Source organism: Branchiostoma lanceolatum, chromosome 4 (assembly GCF_035083965.1).
Source record: "Branchiostoma lanceolatum isolate klBraLanc5 chromosome 4, klBraLanc5.hap2, whole genome shotgun sequence".
Classification (NCBI taxonomy): Eukaryota; Metazoa; Chordata; class Leptocardii; order Amphioxiformes; family Branchiostomatidae; genus Branchiostoma; species Branchiostoma lanceolatum.
Window position 1 is genome coordinate 33097325 of NC_089725.1, and position 21273 is coordinate 33118597.

Sequence of the window (21273 nt, forward strand, 5' to 3'; positions counted from 1 at the left end):
TGGCCCAGTGAGAGCTGAGTATGTGGGGTGGGGCTTACACTGGCCTAGTGAGAGCTGAGTATCTGTGGGGTGGCTTACACTGGCCCAGTGAGAGCTGAGTATCTGTGGGGTGGGGCTTACACTTAGGCCCAGTGAGAGCTGAGTATGTGGGGTGGGGCTTACACTGGCCCAGTGAGAGCTGAGTATCTGTGGGGTGGGGCTTACACTGGCCCAGTGAGAGCTGAGCATCTGTGGGGTGGGGCTTACACTGGCCCAGTGAGAGCTGAGTATGTGGGGTGGGGCTTAAATGATGAGGAAAACAAACACACCATCTACAAAGATCACATAATCACATAGTGTCCTTTAAATTACGCAGTAAAACATTACAGGATCATAATTGCAGGGTTGCAATCCCGATCATCGTATCAATATGATTGTAGTGTGGCAGTTTAATGCTAAAAATCCTCATACAGTAACGGTATGCTTGCACTGAAATCATACTGCTTCTAATCAGCCAATAACATGTGAGAAAGCTGCCCTCTGTGGGTTCTGTATCTGTATAGCTGGTATAACCATCCTTTGGCATAACACACTAGTCCAATACTGCACGGCAGTAGTAAGCCAAAACTCCTGTCTCCTGTCAATATTCCATCTCATGTTCATGTAAAATATACAATGATATTATAATAATATTATTGTACACAAAACTAAACCTTGTTGAATACCTGATCTCCCCTCAGACAGGCCACATTACGTAAGTCACTATATAAGTGTAACCTGATATGGACATCTGATATGGCTACATGTCCTGTCAAGCTGCCTGTGACAGCTATATATTAAGTGTAACCTGATATGGATATCTGATATGGCTGCATGTCCTGTCAAGCTGCCTGTGACAGCTATATAAGTGTAACCTGATATGGATATCTGATATGGCTGCATGTCCTGTCAAGCTGCCTGTGACAGCTACAATGCTACTCCGATTGCAAACACCAAGGAATTTTCATGTCTTAGGAAACTTACACTACAATAACTTAGGGGTGTGTTGTATCAAGATAATGCAAGATGGACTTTATTTCTGGTCTAGTCATTACTGATTGTGTAGTCAGTTTCCTCCCGAGGCTAGGCGTAACTCCCAGCCAGCAGAGAGTTGTTCAGGCTTGGCTGTTTGTACACTGATGTCAGCTGAACCGATAGATTAATGGCAAGATAGATAATTTCACCCCCGCACTACTACACAATACAGTTTCATCATCGCGTCTGCCCTGCAATAAAAACCTGCCAGTCCACCAACCTCGTGGGGTGGAGGTCGAACATGGGGGGCTACCTACCTCATGGGGTGGAGGTCGAACATGGGGGGCTGCAGCTCAGCAAACTCGATTGCTGTGATCCCCACGGCCCAGACGTCGCACTAAAGACAACAAACAAACAAACAAACAAACATCAGAATGGTTCCTACTCACTGTCACAACTGTTCTCCAAAATGTCGGCAGGTTTTTCCCTCCGTCTCTGCAGGTTCTTAAAACCCGGTGCACAAACTGACATCACAGCAAGGAACAGAGAAGCACAGCTTCATCCCACCCTAACCCTGGTACAGTAGGGGCCTCTCTACAGTCGGCTGTATCCCACCATACTCTAACCCTAACCCTGGTACAGTAGGAACCTCTCTACAGTCTGCAGATGTATCCTACCGCACCCTACCCCAAACCGCCCTCTAGTCTGTGCACGTATACCTCTGCCCTGCATCATACTGTACTCTAACCCTACCCCAAACCGCCCTCTAGTCTGCGCACGTACACCTCTGCCCTGTCTCAGCACAAATTGGATTACGTAGCCCCATCAGCTAATCAGTCTGAGCCAGACCGGCTCTACAAGTGAGCCGCCCCAGGTTATAATGACATTGCTATTGATCACATATTGGGCAGGGACCATGGAAGGGGCACATGCACAGGAACAGGCACTGGCACACACACAAGCACACGCACAGCCGTGTACTGTTCATTCCTCCCACAGGTACACCTGGGTGCTGTTCATTCCTCCCACAGGCACAGATGTGTACTGTTTATCCCTCCCACAGGCACAGCTGTGTACATTTTGTAATGTTCATTCCTCCCACAGGGACAGCTGTGTACTGTTCCTCCCAGACACAGCTGTGTACATTTTGTAATGTTCATTCCTCCCACAGGCACAGCCGTGTACTGTTCATTCCTCCCACTTGATGTCTCTGTGCAGGCACAGGTGTAGCAGTGTACATTCTGTAATGTTCATTCCTCCCAAAGCGGAATATTCACTGTGTTTCCTTCTCAAGCGTTACACGGATTTCAGCATTTAATCTAAATTGATGTCAGCATTGCACGGATTTCGGTTTCTGCTATTAGCTAGTGCTAAACCTAACCCTAACCCATCTTAAGGATCATAAATTCACCACACTATGCCAGCCCCTCCCCCCCCCCCACTTGTAATATATCAATACTTGCCCATATCTGTGTACCTGACATATCCACAGGGACAAACATCAATCCATACTACAGCACAATCAGATACCTGATGCTTTGAAACAAGTGTCCAAAACACCAGAACAGATTCTGCGACTGATGCAACTTTTATATACATCTGTAAAAGCATCAGGGATGAAAACTCGTCGTCTGCTGTAGTCATGGCAATGGACAAACTCTCCTCTACCTGCCCTAACTATGGCAACAGATGACCTCTGACCTACCTGCTGGTTGTAGCCACCTTTTCTCTCGACAGCAGCCACTTCTGGGGCCATCCTGGAACCAGGAACAGAACGGGAGGTTCAACAACAGTAGTAGTGACAGGAGTCTACAGTGGATACATTTATACATCGCGAAATGCAGAGTGTTTATTGAATGAAGGTACCAATAACAGGACATAGGAACTAAACCAACAGTAAACCTGGAGGCGTGCGTACCAGTAGGGAGTGCCGATGAAGGACTTGCGTTTGGCCATGGTGGCTGTGATCTGGGCAGACACGCCGAAGTCGGCTGGACGGGACAAAGTGGTAAAACATGAGAAGTGTGATTGTTTGATTTCTTACTGTCTGTAGCTGTGTGTGACCACAGGAAAGTCTCTGTACTTCTATCCTAGCCTGGTTTTTGGCATACAAAATACAGGAATATAAAAAACAGACCTGCTTCGAGGTCATGTAAGAATTATAAATATGTCTCATTCTGGAATATTGTCTTTTTGGATGTTAACATTAATCTGAACTTTCAGAGCTGCTACCTTTTCACCCACAGCATATCTAAAACAACCAATTTTGAGATGGCGTTCAAAAGTACACAGAACAGGTTTTTAAACAGTGCGGAGTGCTAAGGTCATACGGCATATAGTTTACCCTTTGATAAGGAATTATGGGTGCCGACGTGTCAACAACATTCTGCTTACCTAATTTGACGTTGCCTTCGTCTGTTAACAAGATATTTGCGCCCTGAAGGAGAGAAAAACATGTTATCATTGGAACAACAAATATGGGGGGGGGGAGCAAATATGGACTGAGCAGTGACAACAGACATGGCACAGCCTGGGAAGCAGGGCAGCTGTACAATCCCCTACATGTACATCACATGGAGTTATACAATCCCCTACATGTACATTACATGGAGTTATACTATCCCCTACATGTACATTACATGGAGTAATACTATCCCCTACATGTACATTACATGGAGTAATACCATTCCCTACATGTACATTACATTGAGTTATACAATCCCCTACATGTACATCACATGGAGTCATACAATCCCCTACATGTACATTACATGGAGTTATACTATCCCCACATGTACATTACATGGAGTAATACTATACCCTACATGTACATCACATAGAGTTATACCATTCCCTACATGTACATCACATAGAGTTATACCATTCCCTACATGTACATCACATAGAGATATACCATTCCCTACATGTACATTACATGGAGTTATACCATTCCCTACATGTACATTACATGGAGTTATACCATTCCCTACATGTACATCACATAGAGTTATACCATTCCCTACATGTACATCACATGGAGTTATACTATCCCCTCCATGTACATTACAATGGAGTTATAGTAGTTATCTAGGATGGAATATAACAATCCTCTACATGAACATTAGGCCACAGTTGCTTCAGATGATGGTGCAATGAGCTCTTTTCTGCATTTGTTGTAGTTAGTCAGTACAAGGACATCTACAAGGACATGTTGACTGTTGAATCAAGGAGGTTTAAAACTTTTATATCATATGTGAAGCTTCATTGGTTGAATACAGGAATAAAAGACCTGTTGGTCATATCATATTTTGTCGCCTCAATAATAATATTGTTCTTGTTTAGGCCACAGCAAGTAAATTTTATGGATGACATCCTCCGCAGACTCCAAAACTAATGAGATAGGGCGAAAGAAAACAAGAGGGGCAAAAAAACACAAGATTCCTATATTTTCAAATTTTTAGATCATAAATCTTGTTAAACAAGAATTGAGGCGACAAAATATGATATCATATCGTAGGTAAACTTGTTATAATGGCTATACAGATACAGTAGCTGGTGTGTTACGCTGAGTTTAGTGGTTATAATGGCTATACAGATACAGTAGCTGGTGTGTTACGCTGAGTTTAGTGGTTATAATGGCTATACAGATACAGTAGCTGGTGTGTTACGCTGAGTGGTTATAATGGCTATACGGATACAGTAGCTGGTGTGTTACGCTGAGTGGTTATAATGGCTATACAGATACAGATTACTTCCTGATCTTGTCAGGTAACAATGAAAACTCACCTTGATGTCTCTGTGCATTTTCCCTCTGCTGTGTAGGTACGCTAAACCCTGTAGGTACAAGGACACAAACACAACTTCAATCTCAGACAGAATGATCTAATCAGATGTCACATTTATACATGTATGGTAGTCTGGCCAGATTCAGGCTGTACTGGAGCACCTGAAATTTTCATTCACAGTCAATTAACATCACGTATGACCAAGTTACAACATACAAGTCCATCACCTCAACTCACCTTACAAGTAGATATAAAACTAATTTTTCCAAAGGTTGCTCTAAACCCTGATTTCAGTCTGAGATTTGAAACAACTCGTGTTCACAACTTGGTTGCCTTAAAGTTAAACAGAATCTGGCAGCTGAGAAAAGACAGGGAACCTACCTGCAATGTTTCTCTACATACATAAGCTATCTGTGTCTCCTTCAGAGGACCGGTGACTGTGGGGAGAGAAAACATCTGTGTTCAGAAATACAAAAACTACAGCCGTCCTCGGGCTGAACTAAAACATCTGTGTTCAGAAATACAAAAACTACAGCCGTCCTCGGGCTGAACTAAAACATCTGTGTTCAGAAATACAAAAACTACAGCCATCCTTGGGCTGAACTAAAACATCTGTGTTCAGAAATACAAAAACTACAGCCATCCTCGGGCTGAACTAAAACATCTGTGTTCAGAAATACAAAAACTACAGCCGTCCTCGGGCTGAACTAAAACATCTGTGTTCAGAAATACAAAAACTACAGCCGTCCTCGGGCTGAACTAAAACATCTGTGTTCAGAAATACAAAAACTACAGCCGTCCTCGGGCTGAACTAAAACATCTGTGTTCAGAAATACAAAAAACTACAGCCGTCCTCGGGCTGAACTAAAACATCTGTGTTCAGAAATACAAAAACTACAGCCGTCCTCGGGCTGAACTAAAACATCTGTGTTCAGAAATACAAAAACTACAGCCGTCCTCGGGCTGAACTAAAACATCGGTGTTCAGAAGTACAAAAACTACAGCTGTCCTCGGGCTGAACTAAAACATCTGTGTTCAGAAATACAAAAACTACAGCCATTCTCGGGCTGAACTAAAACATCTGTGTTCAGAAATACAAAAACTACAGCCGTCCTCGGGCTGAACTAAAACATCTGTGTTCAGAAATACAAAAACTACAGCCATTCTCGGGCTGAACTAAAACATCTGTGTTCAGAAATACAAAAACTACAGCCGTCCTCGGGCTGAACTAAAACATCTGTGTTCAGAAATACAAAAACTACAGCCGTCCTCGGGCTGAACTAAAACATCTGTGTTCAGAAATACAAAAACTACAGCCATCCTCGGGCTGAACTAAAACATCTGTGTTCAGAAATACAAACACTACAGCCATCCTCGGGCTGAACTGAGCCACAGAGCAACATGTGACCGTCCAGACACTTGATGGCAGTATTGGGCCGAAAACTGGTGTTTTTATTTAACTGTTGCAATAAAAGTTACAGTGTACAAAGTTCTGTTAGGAAACATGTCTGTTACACTTACCATGGTAGATGTCCTGCATGGACCCTCCTCCACAGAACTCCATGCAGATCCACAGCTTGTCTCTCCTGGAACACAGCAAATAGGTAAGTTATTAACTTATCATCACTAACCAATCAAAGTCATTATGTAACCGCCTTGATGGGAACTACACCCGCCTACTCCGTGCAGCCCTCAACATTTCCTGGAGGAGCCACATAACAAACAGTGAGCTGTATGGTGACATGCCACAGATTACTAACGGTATTCGAGACCGTAGGTTGCGCCACGAGGAAATGGCGGGTATGGTCATCCTCTGGAAACCGAATGAAAGGCGTAGGCGTGGTCGCCCGTCGTTGACACTAAAGAAAGTAATCGAAGAGGATGTTGGACTTGAAGATGAGGATCTTCGATCTGTCATGAGCGACAGAAAGTTGTGGAAACATGTGTGTCACCTCTAACTCAAGAGGATGAACTGAACTGAACTAACCAATCAACTAACACTAAAGCCCTAACCCCTCCACAGTTTGTCTCTCCTGGAACACAGCAAACGGGTAACTTATCAACTTATCATCATAGATGCCCTTAACTAATAAGTAAAGACTAACTAACCAATTAACTAACACTAACCCAAAATTGAGCACAAATGCAACTGAACATGAGCACACAATTTTGCAAGTTCCATAGCAACTTGTACAGCTACTGGCCGCCTCTACAGAACACAAGCACACAAGTTCCATAGCAACGTAGGCCTGCTTGTTACAATTCTTACAGAAACAGCTAGGAGGAGCTGCATGTAAGCAGGCTGAGAGACCACAGCCCCAGCTGACAGGCTGGCAGGGTGGAGGAGATTGCTTTATCACAGCCCTGCTCAAAACAAGCCTGGACTCAATTATCCAGCCTGGCCGCCCAGGAGGCATACAAGGTCAGACCCGGATTCCGCCACATCACGGGCACTTTGCAACACAAGGCAGTTGATCGGTCGCTACATGGAGAAGCAACATTTGCTGTGACCAAATTTGACAGGCAGCTGTGATAGTCTGTGGCAGTGCCCTACACTGTAGTACACCCCATCAACACTCCTATCTGATCTGTTCTAACAAATGTACACAAAAGTGGCATATCACATCGGAGGCTGTAGTACAGCTTTAAACTTTCATTACGCTGTAAACAAGTCTGCGAGGGCACTGGGAAAACTTGTGCACTTGTGACGATAACAGACACCTGATAGTCTAGGTGTGCCTGACTGTAGGCTGTTGGATTGACAAATTTGCAGGGGTTAAAGCCTGATTATGTTTCGCCAAGGAAACATATTGTTTTTAGTTTCCAGGTGGGTTTCGACATGCCCATATTTGGCAGCTGGTGCAGTTTGGGCAGGGGGGGGTGGGGGTGACATGCCCATATTTGGCAGCTGGTGCAGTTTTGGCAGGGGGCTGACAGGTGGAGCTCCTCACACCTAACAGACCTGACCTTGATACAACAAGCTTCCATCCAGCTGAACCAAAGACTGACAACCCATTGTTAGCTGCTCTACGGACTGTGGCAGACTGTACATTACCCCAAGTTCAAGTACAAGTACAGTGTTTAACTCGCCTGAGATAGCTGCCGAAGTGTTCAGGTGTTTAACTCGCCTGAGATAGCTGCCGAACTGTTTAACTCACCTGAGATAGCTGCCGAAGTGTTCAGGTGTTTAACTCACCTGAGATAGCTGCCGAAGGGTTCAGGTGTTTAACTCACCTGAGATAGCTGCCGAAGTGTTCAGGTGTTTAACTCACCTGAGATAGCTGCCGAAGTGTTCAGGTGTTTAAGTCACTTGTGTTCAGGTGTTTAACTCACCTGAGATAGCTGCCGAAGTGTTCAGGTGTTTAACTAACCTGAGATAGCTGCCGAAGTGTTTAACTCACCTGAGATAGCTGCCGAAGTACGCCACGATGTTCACGTGTTTACACTCCTTCATCATAATGATCTCCTGCTGGATGATGGCGAAGTCGTCCCCTGAGCGACACAAACAAACAAACAAACAAACATCAGTAAACATGAACAACAGACTTCCAACAGTCCCAACACAAGCCCACAGCAGGCTATAAGTTGTATTTATGTTGACGGCTTGTCCTGTATCATAGTGAGCTAATCTTGATATTGTATCATGTTGACAAGGTATAGTTCAGCCAGGCTGCCTATCTGGTTGAACAAGCCTGTATTGACGACCAGTTCTTTATTTGTTCTTATCTTAGTTTGTTCTGTTCTCCGGGCCAGTATACAAAAATGTACATGTATGTACATGTATCTATGAGCATGTTTAGATATCACTGAATGGATGCCTTCATCTACTGACAGTGCATCAAATTCAGTTACAACAATTAATGATTGCAATATGCTGAATAGAGATTCTGCAAATACTCTACTACTTTCAGCTCTACACAGTCCCATGTCAGGTTAAGCTTTATAAATACTGAAGCCTATAAAAGTATATTATATATAATCAATAAGCTTTATAAATACTGAAGCCAATAAAAGTACATTATATATAATCTATAAGCTTTATAAATACTGAAGCCTATAAAAGTATATTATATATAATCTATAAGCTTTATAAATACTGAAGCCTATAAAAGTATATTATATATAATCTATAAGCTTTATAAATACTGAAGCCTATAAAAGTATATTATATATAATCTATAAGCTTTATAAATACTGAAGCCTATAAAAGTATATTATATATAATCTATAAGCTTTATGAATACTGAAGCCTATAAAAGTATATTATATATAATCTATAAGCTTTATAAATACTGAAGCCTATAAAAGTATATTATATATAATCTATAAGCTTTATAAATACTGAAGCCAATAAAAGTACATTATATATAATCTATAAGCTTTATAAATACTGAAGCCTATAAAAGTATATTATATATAATCTATAACTAGTATAAGCTTTATAAATACTGAAGCCTATAAAAGTATATTATATATAATCTATAAGCAGGAGCACCAGCCATCCCACCTTCCAACACGAACATGACCTTCATTACTATCATTGTGGCCTCTTTAGCATAAAAACAGAGACTGAAATATTAAGCTGCAACTACACAATCTATATCCATGAAACTCCAGACTACAATTCAGATGATCTTCACATCATGTGTGCACAGTACTGTTCCCCTGGTTACTAGTCTGAGTGACAGGTTGACAGATGTCAATCAAGGCCACATGGGGGAACCTTTCTCCCAACCAGGTGAAGAAATACCACAACCACCTGACAGCTAAGGATTGGGGCATAAGCAGAGAAAAAAATCTAAGCCAGAAGGGGGAGGGGGGCATCTTTCTCCCAGCAGCTAGCTCTATAGGTTATAAACACAAACGTGGAGGACCATATTGCAGCACCTTTCTCCCAGCAGTGCTACAGGTTGTAAACACAAACGTGGAGGTACGGCACATTGTAGCACCTTTCCCCCAGCAGCTCTAATGGTTATAAACACAGACGTGGAGGTACGGCACATTGCAGCACCTTTCTCCCAGCAGTGCTACAGGTTGTAAACACAAACGTGGAGGTACGGCACATTGCAGCACCTTTCTCCCAGCAGCTCTATAGGTTATAAACACAATTAAACGCGGAGGTACGGCACATTGCAGCACCTTTCTCCCAGCAGCTCTAATGGTTATAAACACAGACGTGGAGGTACGGCACATTGCAGCACCTTTCCCCCAGCAGCTCTAATGGTTATAAACACAGACGTGGAGGTACGGCACATTGCAGCACCTTTCTCCCAGCAGTGCTACAGGTTGTAAACACAAACGTGGAGGTACGGCACATTGCAGCACCTTTCCCCCAGCAGCTCTGATGGTTATAAACACAAACGTGGAGGTACGGCACATTGCAGCACCTTTCCCCCAGAAGCTCTAATGGTTATAAACACAGACCTGGAGGTACGGCACATTGCAGCACCTTTCCCCCAGCAGCTCTAATGGTTATAAACCAGACGTACATTGCAGTTTGCGGCTAGCCTGCTGCGGTGCCCCAGACCCGGCCGCTTTGCTCTGTCTGTGGGCTTCCTGGGCCACAGCTGAGACAGAAAGGTCAGCAGTTCAGGGAATCTCTAAAACACTCTAGAATCAGGTGGGCTAATATTATCACATTAACGAACATTAAAAATGTTCTCCAAACGTCACCATGGACGCATTTTGCATTTCATCATAAAACATTTTATAACCAGGTAATATTATCACATTGTACAAACGTTTAAAATTTATAAAAAGTTATCAATTTTATACATCTTATTAATAAGTTCCGACTGATTTAAATGTTCTACTGTCTGATGCCAAAACAAGGAACTATCAACATTAGTTTTACAAGCAGGAAGACCAAAATCATTTTTGTACCAGATTATTAAGAGAATCATTTTACTTGTAGATGTAATGTAGGTAGGTATTAAGTAGGGATGGATACATCAGTAGGCACCATACCCTAATACATAATAGCCTGGCCTAGGGTTCACCATACAGCCAGAATACAGAGTACATATTATAAACATCTCCACCCCCCACCCCCCCCCCCCACACACACAACACACAGTTCCTCCCCCCATCCATCAACCACAAACACCCACCCTACAGTTCAACTCACAGTTCACCTCCTGATACCCTATAGGACACTATTAGTCACTCCAACTTACATGTACAGCAGCACTTGCTTCAGCTATTTATCATACGACATGTGAAGTTGACCTGTACACACTCCATGTACAACTAGAGTTCCACGAACACATATCTTCACCGAATAATCAGGGGATTATACAAATAGTCAAGAGACCTGAAGTTGAGGATGCGTAAACATTTTAATGCTGTACATATATTACATATATTACATAAATGTGACTTACATGTACTACATTGTATTCATTTCATTTCTCTGTATGTTCTTTGTATATGTATTTAGATTATGTTATGTATGTATATTACGATCGTTATGGAGGTAACTAAATTGCTGTGGTTAGGAATATGTTCGATATCATGTGGCAAGGTTGAACATGTGGAACATGGTATTTGTATGTATACTCAAAAATCTTCAACATCTGTCAACGAGAACATTTGACCTAAAACTTTAAAGCTCCACTGCAATACGCTAGGTGGCCCATTATCGAACTTGACCTTCCTCTTCGAGACACCTACCAACCCACTAAATATCATCTACAACCAACAACAACTTCTCGAGTTATGTTGGCGACATACAAACGCGCACATAAACAAAGCCCGCTCCGGTACGGTAAGAGAGTGCCAAGTGTACCATTTTTGAACATGACCTCGGTTTCTACAACCTCCACACACCTACAAAAATCATGAAGATCCATCAACGTTTCCGTCACTTTTTTGGCCTATAAACAAACACAAAAACATGCAAATGCCGCTGCAGAACTGAAGGAAAAAGCCAGTGGAACCATTTTTGAACTTGACCGCCGTCTTTACAACCTATACACACCTACCAAAAATCAAGAAGATCCGTCAAAGGATTCTCGAGTTATGCTCTTGACATACATACGGACCCACCAGGCGCCCGGAGTAACCAAAAACATTATCTTCTCGGCGAAGATAATAATGACGGTGAATCGAGTAACGCCGTGTTCAAGGCCCAGGCGATGCTCAATGTTTTTGTTTTGACTTGTCCCACACGAGCAGTGAATGTGTAACAACCAGGCCGGGCCTGCCCTGTCCTATCCTGTGTTTGTTGATGTAAGCGGGGATGTAGTGCTGCCTGACCCATATAAGGAATGCCGAGCATCAATCTTCAGCCCAAGTGACAAACAGGTGTTGTCCTTAGATGTAGGTCGACAAGAGGTACTTTGACGAAATTATAAACAAGCCTATTTCACCACTTAATTAGACTCTGATTACAATTTCATACATCTAGATTTGTTAATCATTACCTCAATAACCTACCGGTCAAAAACAATGCAAATTCATCAAACCCTACCCGAGATATTTGCCTCCAAAGTTATCATAGAAAAAAGCCCACTGCAGTTCTAAGCAAGCCACTAGGAGGTCTAAACTTACATCACTTACTCCCTGCCCCAAGAGCTATACACCACGTAAAAATCATGACTATAGCACTTGCATGAAATTTGACTACAAGCTTTTGACGGATTAATAAACTTTCCAAATTTATTATGCAAATTATTTCCTTATTTGCATGATAGGTATTTAGTAATGTAAAGCATCACCCAAACTATTCACATGCCATAAATTATGATAATTCATCAATCCCTGCTGGAGTTATTCGTCTCCAATGGTAACAACAAAAACGCCAACTGCAGTTTTAGATAAGCAGCTAGGGGTTTTTAATTTACACCACTTACTTGCTGTCCCCGAAGCTATCTACCACCTAAAAATGATGAACCTGACACTGCCAGAAAATTTGGCCTCAAACTTTGAAGCTCCACTGCAATACCTTAAATATCCGATAGGAGGCCCATTATCGAACTTGACCTTCCTCTTTGACACCCCTACCCATCCACTTAATATCATGCACAACCGTCAACAGCTCCTCGAGTTATGCTGGCGACATACAAACTCACGCACATACAAAGCATGCTGCAGTACTGTAGGAAAGCGCCAGATAAATCATTTTTGAACTTGACCTCCGTTCCCACAATATCTACACACCTACAAAAAAATCATGAAGATCCATCAACGTTTCCGTCACTTTTTTTGCCTACATACAAACACACGAAAATGGAAAGTCCGCTGCAGTACTGTTGAAAAACGCGAGGTGAACCATTTTCGAACTTGACCTTCCTTTGCACAACCACTATACACCTACCAAAAATCATAAAGATTCATTGAAGCTGTCTTGAGTTATGCTCGTGACATACATACAGACCCACCTAACAGATTTTTCAACCGAAAACATAATCTACCCCGAGTACACTCGGTGAAGATAACTAGTAAAAGACTGTTGCTTTCCCCACTGTGATACTGCATTCTGAAACTGCTGAGCGTACTATTATTCTGACTTCTCTGTCAAAAGTTGTCAAGCCTGAGTAGGAATTTATTCCTGTTTTGAACTGGTGAACACAAACACAGAAGTGTGCCTGACACACGAGTCCTTCAAAGGTTCACAGAGCAGATCGGCTGTCAGCAGGCGGTCCAAAGTCCACCCAGCACTTGTCAGCCAGGAGTCCACACACAGGTTACTGTGGTTTCAGGCATTTGATAACGGTATCATTAACCACTCTTTCCTTTCTTTCCCAAAATCTGCAAACGTGACATCATTCTGTCAACTTGTACTGAGACATACCATCCTCTATTTTATTTCTGAGTAAAAAACGTCCAGGCTGTTCAGTCTGTTAGCAGATGGAAGCACACACCACCTGTACATGACACAGCCACTCAGTTTAGGTTACTCTCACCTCTCAAATAAACGTACCGGTGCGTTTATTTTTTTCGCCTCAAAATCCGATCGGTACTTTCTTATTTTAGACGGTACGTTTATCATTTTTTGGAAAAATGGAGGCTTTGCTAACCAGGAATCCCTCTAAAATCTAAAGTTAAGGTTTTTCTTCCCGTATTTCCCTGGTATTTTTGCTCCTAATTCGCTATTTTCCGGCCTGGCGGCGTTGATTTTCCCACCGCTCTGACCGCGGGCGGGCCTTGTGAAAATTATCCTCAGACCTGGCGGCACTCGTAACATATCGATCGATATCGCTATGACGCTACAAAGTAAACGGGAAAATAAGACGCCATACTAACATTTCAAAATACAATTTTCATATAAATAAATTTTGAACAGTCTCTATTTACATCGTAAACCAAAGCACGCTGATCTAAAAACGTGTAGAAGAGTAGAGTGCACGGGGAATAATTCCTGCCCACTATCGACAGCGTGGCGGAAGAATAAGTTGTTCACAGAAGACATGTTACACGTAAAAACAACAATCATAACTTAACTTCCCTTGTGATATGTGTTTTGAGGCCACAAAACCTCTAAAACGGCAGAAATATATCCGATATGATTCGGTAAACAACAGCTGGAAATCGCGAAACATGGCCGCAACTCTCTGCCGCTATCAGGCATGGCGAGAGTAAAACTAACAGCACATTGCACAGCGCGGATACCGATCTGTATAATGATACCGTAAACGCATGAAAATATTATATTTTTGGGCAATGATAGACACAGAAGGCCATTTTTATTTTCAGAGGGTTCCATATTTTAAAATGACCCTAAGATTTTCCCAATTTAGCGGTTAAGCGCGTTTTTCTAGTGTCAACATGACATCAGTAACTTCCTCGTATGTGCAGCCTAGGACGTTGAGCTACTTTTACAGCCGTGCTCTGTTCAATATTGTGGGCTTTACCGCGGGAACACGAAATCCGAGCGTCTCACAAAAACTTTGTTTTCGAAGCTATGGAGCAAAAGTTTATAGACCTAAACCTTTTCTGTGGAGGGAGTGTGTTCATATTTGATTTTTGGGGGGTGATGTCTTTAGAAAATATGATCAGGTACATTAGTACTAGTAGCTATCTGATGATTTTTGTTATATGTCACATTGTCAGTGTCTGTCACTGATTGTCAGTAATCATAAATGATATAAATGTACAACAATTTTCTTTGATCGCTTGCTTCAAGTTCCAAGTAGAAAATGCATGTGTCATGTACATTTTCACTTGTTGAATTTGAAAGCACCGTGGCCCCCGGTTAGGGGTCATAGCGGGGAACCTATGCCCAATTTTTCAACATTACTATTATATTTTATCGAAGTTGTGAGGAAGATCATCATGATTTGAACAAGCTATGTACAGTTATTCTGTTCAATATATCTATATACTTAATAGGTATGGCCCTGAGGCATAATTGAATAGATATAACCTACCTGTTTATTATTATTACTACCTGGGCACATTATACTTTTTATAGTCTAAACCCTGGGCACAATATAGTCTAAACCCTGAGCACATTATAACCTAAACCCTGGGCACATTATAGTCTAAACCCTGGGCACATCATAGTCTTAACCCTGGGCACATTATAGTCTAAACCCTGGGCACATTATAGTCTAAACCCTGGGCACATTATAGTCTAAACCCTGGGTTAAGAAACACCTGTCTGTCCCACGGTCATCCCGGCTGACCTTCACCCTCAACAGACTGTGCAACACCTTCAGAACTGACACTGAACTCCACTTTAGGCCAGGACAATTCAACATGTTGGTTCTCAGATTTAAAGAGCTCCACTTGGCTTTGAACTTGATTTGGCGCCAGACCAGGCTTCGCCATGTCAGGGCGAGGATGAACATGTTATCTTCTGGTCTCACACCAGACCAGGCTTCGCCATGTCAGGGCGAGGATGAACATGTTCTCTTCTGGTCTCACATTACATGTTTCAACCGTCTGTAATGTTGCACAAATATAAAGTTTCTAGCACAACTAGTGGATAAACTGCACAAAGCACACCGCTGTCTGACCTCTGACCCACCTGGTTCTAACTTGATGACTTTGATGGCGGCCAGTTCGTCAGTCTGCATGTTTCGAGCCTGGAGAAAAAAACATCACAGGTTAGACATCTGTATCTAAACATCACAGGTTAGACATCTGTATCTAAACATCACAGGTTAGACATCTGTATCTAAACATCACAGGTTAGACATCCGTATCTAAACATCACAGGTTAGACATCTGTATCTAAACATCACAGGTTAGACATCTGTATCTAAACATCACAGGTTAGACATCTGTATCTAAACATCACAGGTTAGACATCTGTATCTAAACATCACAGGTTAGACATCTGTATCTAAACATCACAGGTTAGACATCTGTATCTAAACATCACAGGTTAGACATCCGTATCTAAACATCACAGGTTAGACATCTGTATCTAAACATCACAGGTTAGACATCTGTATCTAAACATCACAGGTTAGACATCTGTATCTAAACATCACAGGTTAGACATCTGTATCTAAACATCACAGGTTAGACATCTGTATCTAAACATCACAGGTTAGACATCTGTATCTAAACATCACAGGTTAGACATCCGTATCTAAACATCACAGGTTAGACATCTGTATCTAAACATCACAGGTTAGACATCTGTATCTAAACATCACAGGTTAGACATCTGTATCTAAACATCACAGGTTAGACATCTGTATCTAAACATCACAGGTTAGACATCTGTATCTAAACATCACAGGTTAGACATCTGTATCTAAACATCACAGGTTAGACATCTGTATCTAAACATCACAGGTTAGACATCTGTATCTAAACATCACAGGTTAGACATCTGTATCTAAACATCACAGGTTAGACATCTGTATCTAAACATCACAGGTTAGACATCTGTATCTAAACATCACAGGTTAGACATCTGTATCTAAACATCACAGGTTAGACATCTGTATCTAAACATCACAGGTTAGACATCTGTATCTAAACATCACAGGTTAGACATCTGTATCTAAACATCACAGGTTAGACATCTGTATCTAAACATCACAGGTTAGACATCTGTATCTAAACATCACAGGTTAGACATCTGTATCTGGATTACATAGCTGGTATTTCAGCGTAGCACACAAGCTTCGCAGGCACGCAGCGTGGAAGCAGCTGGTTATATTACTGTTCGACCAGTCACACCTAAACATGCCTGTGTATTACATGTTGTTAACATGGCATCTTACAAGTTACAAACATGACAGATTAGATGTGTCTGTCTTAGTCATGTCGCTTAACATGGCACCTTATAAAATATGGCTAACATTTGTTTATCTATGTCTAGACTTGTAAGTACTCTGCATTGCCATAGCCATAGCTACATGTAACAGTATTCTACATTACTAATATACTTTTTTCCATTACACACAATAAGTGATTCATAACACAACCTGGATTTCTTTAGCCTACAAAGTTGCAGGTTTTATATTTTCCTGCAATCTTGAATATTTCTGAAATTTTGCAAGTTGCAGGTGGGTAATGTTGTTGCACCTGCAATGCTATCAGACATAAGGACCAATATCCAACATATCCAACATCAGGACTAGGGGTGGATACCGGTTCGCTGGACCTGATTCGGACCTTTCTAACATCCAAGAACCGAGTCCAAAAAACCTGAAAGCCAAAACCTGAGTAAAAAAAAAAACTGAACAAAGTACAAATAATTTTTCTATTTTGTTTGATAAAAGGCTTTTTGAGTCTCCCCTCTGACAAAAAAGGCATTCTAAATAAGTGCAATATTCAAATATCAAACACTGGTTTGTCTTGAAAGTCTTCTCACCAAGAAACTTTTATAGTCGTGCGTGTCAGTATTAATTCTCTATGCTTAATATTGGTCTAACAAAGCAAAACATCAACTGAACTGGATCAGGTCCAGGTTCAGGTCCGTACCTGAACCTAAGTCTCTGAACCTAAACTTGGACTCGGACCTAATTAAGCTGAACCGGTATCCACCCCTAATCAGGACCAATATCCAACATATCCAACATAAGGACCAATATCCAACGTATCCAACATCAGGACCAATATCCAACATATCCAACATAAGGATATGGTTATAAACACAAACCATATATGTGTTTCCATCAGACACGCGTTGGACCGCAAACTAAACAAAGGAACCAATCATCATTCTCAGGTGAAGAGTTTTCTCTTCTGAATAGGTGTCAACATCAACATCACCTGACTGACACACGCAAGCTGCTAAAGCCGTAAAGGTCTTATGCTTGCATTCTACATTTACAACCACATGTACTGTATGGATGCATTGCAAATAAATAAACTGTCAACTGTGCTTTGTCAAATTGTTTCTTGTTTTCAACTACAGTCAAACCTGTGTTAGCGGTCACCTGGACATAGCGGTCACCTGGCCATAGTGGTCACTTTTAGTCGGTCCCTTGGATTTTTCCCATTGACATAAGCATTAAGAATTAGTCTATAGCGGTCACCTGTCCAATGTGGTCGCGGTCAGCCAATTTTCGGTCCGGCCGCAACGGCAACACTGCCGATAGCGGTCACTGCGCGTGGTCAGGCCGCGGTCACAGCGTGGCCGGCGTACCTTTGTTTACATCAGCGGCCGTAACTCCGAGCCGTGCCAGCCCACGCCTGGTTCACAATCTTTTTATTTCCGCGCTGCGCCATCAAAACGTGGGCTCAACTAGAACCTTAATGTGTTTGAATAAAGAAAACATTAAAGAATTTCGTAGTTTGACGCGAAGTATTTCCAGAAATGGTGTCTTCTGATTTTTTACGTGGCTGTAAACACTCGTCTCGGTTCCGCGGCACATCGTCATTTCTGTCGGACTGGGTGAAATTACGGCCGCAGCTTTTTAACAGAAGACTCATTCATGTATCTGATGTGTTAAGTTCTTGAAAATGTAATTTTCCGGGCGGAATTTCCGTTTTCTGCGGGTAAATAAAGAATTTTCGAGATTTACGCATTTTTCCAAGATGGCGTCGCAGCAAAGGTCACAAGAGTTCAGACGATACCACTGATATGTAGGTTACGGTAAATCTTTTTTGTAATACCGCATCCCTGAGAGTAATTTCATTATTAGTACCTTAAAAATGCATCGATACAGATAGATTATGATGTAAGATACAAGTTGTACTAAATTCATGAAAGAAATAAGCATGAACGGATCCACTTTTCCAATGATTACCACATACTAGGGATAATGGTAGAAGCCGAACCCAAGCTGAAAACAAAGGGAACTCGCCACGATGTTTTGTTTGAAAACCGGCCGAAAACAAACAATAAGTGGAAACAAAGGAACAATCCTTTGTTTCAAAATGTTTTTAACTAAATGGGTGGCGTTCAGTTGCAAAATAAGTTGTTTTGCATGGCTAAATTTCGTTCGTTGTCGGCGACAGAGGCATCAAACTTCCAAGAAAAATGGCGGTCTCTTCAGAAGTCTTCAGAACCTGGAGCACAAGTCCGTCTTTTTCGAGTTCGCTAGATAATAGCGAAGAGTGCGGGGCAGCTGACTAATTTTGCCGTGGGAACTGGTAAACTGGACATCCATGTCAACTAAATTGAAGACCATTTGCAGTTTATGTGTTTGTGTAGGGCATGGTCATTGCAATATTTCTTCAATTAAAATTATGATATACTGTATAACAAAAATCAGGAAACAAAAATTGAACTGTAGATGTTATAAGCACCTGTGCAGTGTGTATGTGAAAAAATACTCAGTACAAATGTACCTTAGTATAAACTTATGTCCCGTGTCACTCATTGCTCGAGTCGACCATATCCTCTATATAGTGGTCACCTGGCCATAGTGGCCAAATTTACTCAGTCCCTTGAGTGACCACTATAGACAGGTTTGACTGTATAAGCCTAGAGTCATCATGATCGGAGACTTCGGAGTATTTCTGGAAAAACAAATGAAAGTGAAAGTAGATGCACAAAGGCTATAAAACCTGCCATGTATGTACACTGGGCTAAGAAAAGAAAAGAATGAAGTTTGTTGCCTTGCTTGGCTATTACATAGGTCCTAAACCCACAACAGATCCTCGCCATGTGGCCCTGCCTCTCGCCCTGGCTGGGAGGAAATGATGTCATGCAGGTGACTGTGAAACCTGGGTGATGTCATCACACCTTCCTGCCTACTGCAACAGGCGGGACAGACGTGCATCAAACAAACCATGAACATTCTGTCACACAAAGTCTGCCCAACATGGCGCTACACAAACACTAAATATTACAAACTCGGGCAGAACCTGTCGGAGTGACTTCTGCGTGAGGACTGACCATAAATGGCAACCGTAAACAAACAGGTCTAGCACCGTCACCCCTCCCCCTCCTCCCCCCACACGGTCACCCCTTCCCCTCCTCCCCCCACATCAGCACCCAAGCCTCCGGGCAGGGAACACATCGTCACGCATCGGAAGGAAGTCAAACGCTTGTCGTGGCGACAAGTTCAGCACTTTTCGGCGACTTTCTGACACTTCCGTACGAGTTTGGCGGACAAGATCGGATCATGTGATAGCGCAGAGGCCAGCCGACACACAGACTCGGCCCGCAGTCGGGGACACTTTCGTTTTCCACACATCAATACGATCATTAGCCGTGTAAGAACGGAACAGAATGGCCCGGTCGATTTCTGCCCCACATACGGCGTGTCTGGGTAGGGATCAGCGGGGAGGGGGGCCTCGGGAGCCGCCCGTGGCTAAGGGAAGCCCGCTGGGGTGATCGGAGGGAGATCTCGCTCATGCATGCGAAGAATTCGGCAAATATTTGAACCCTCCCCACTCTGCAAGGATGCCCCCTACGCCAGCCCAAAACATCGGACGATACGTAACGGAATGAAGCCCCCCGGGACCCGCAGTGGGCTCTTGTGCCCGACTGGGGAGAAAAGTTTCCAGGTTCTATTTGTGGAAAATCGTCTGCAGTGGAAAACACAGCGTTCCGCCATGACAGGCCAGGCGACTGCTCACCCACCTTGTACACATCGCCGTATGTTCCGCTGCCGATCCGCTGGATCAACTCAAAATCCTCCTGGGGATTCCTCCGCATGATCGTCGCGGTTTTCGGTGTCCCCATCGTGTTCCACGGCTACCGTTTGCGCTCCGGAAAATGCATGAAATCCGCGACAATTTTGACAACTTTTCACCAAGTCTGAAGTATTTGGGTTGACCAGAATCACGGTTTCCTGTCCTGCGCACTGCGCCGCCCCGCGGCACGACGGGTAATCTGGGGGCGGGGCACTTAAAATTCGACGATATTCTGAGAGAATAAAATCAAAATAAAGTTTTAAATGTGATCCGCAGGGTTTCGGTCAGGTAATGTTCTGATAAAAACGCCGCATGTGGGATGTGTACATCGAAGAACGAGGGTCCCTTCTGCCGACAGAGATGACATCATAACGTCATGGTCAAAGCTGCCTTTGTGACGTGACTTTGATATTGAATATGGCATTCTACGACAAAACAGTATCCGTTTTCCGAAATTTATTTTTCTGCAATTTGGCCATACATAAAGTAAATTTATGGA

At 42.6% G+C, this 21273-nt stretch overlaps 1 protein-coding gene across 13 annotated transcripts in view; it reads right to left on the reverse strand.

The window, feature by feature from the left end:
- Positions 1 to 20963, reverse strand: part of LOC136434109 (mitogen-activated protein kinase kinase kinase kinase 3-like) — a 61508-nt gene extending 40545 nt beyond the window's left edge. For 6 of the 13 annotated variants that reach the window (XM_066426868.1, XM_066426862.1, XM_066426866.1 and 3 more), the window contains exons 1-11: positions 20722 to 20962; positions 15751 to 15808; positions 10268 to 10345; positions 8180 to 8270; positions 6300 to 6364; positions 5160 to 5215; positions 4780 to 4827; positions 3388 to 3430; positions 2912 to 2984; positions 2699 to 2750; positions 1311 to 1390 (exon numbers count right to left, since the gene is read on the reverse strand). In XM_066426868.1, the coding sequence (XP_066282965.1) occupies positions 1311 to 1390; positions 2699 to 2750; positions 2912 to 2984; positions 3388 to 3430; positions 4780 to 4827; positions 5160 to 5215; positions 6300 to 6364; positions 8180 to 8270; positions 10268 to 10345; positions 15751 to 15808; positions 20722 to 20823 (746 nt within the window). In that variant the 5' untranslated portion in view covers positions 20824 to 20962. Of the gene's footprint in view, positions 1 to 1310; positions 1391 to 2698; positions 2751 to 2911; positions 2985 to 3387; positions 3431 to 4779; positions 4828 to 5159; positions 5216 to 6299; positions 6365 to 8179; positions 8271 to 10267; positions 10346 to 15750; positions 15809 to 20721 lie in introns of all 13 variants that reach the window. The other 7 variants (XM_066426860.1, XM_066426869.1, XM_066426864.1 and 4 more) reach the window with 6 other exon arrangements.
- Positions 20964 to 21273: the final 310 nt, after the last annotated feature.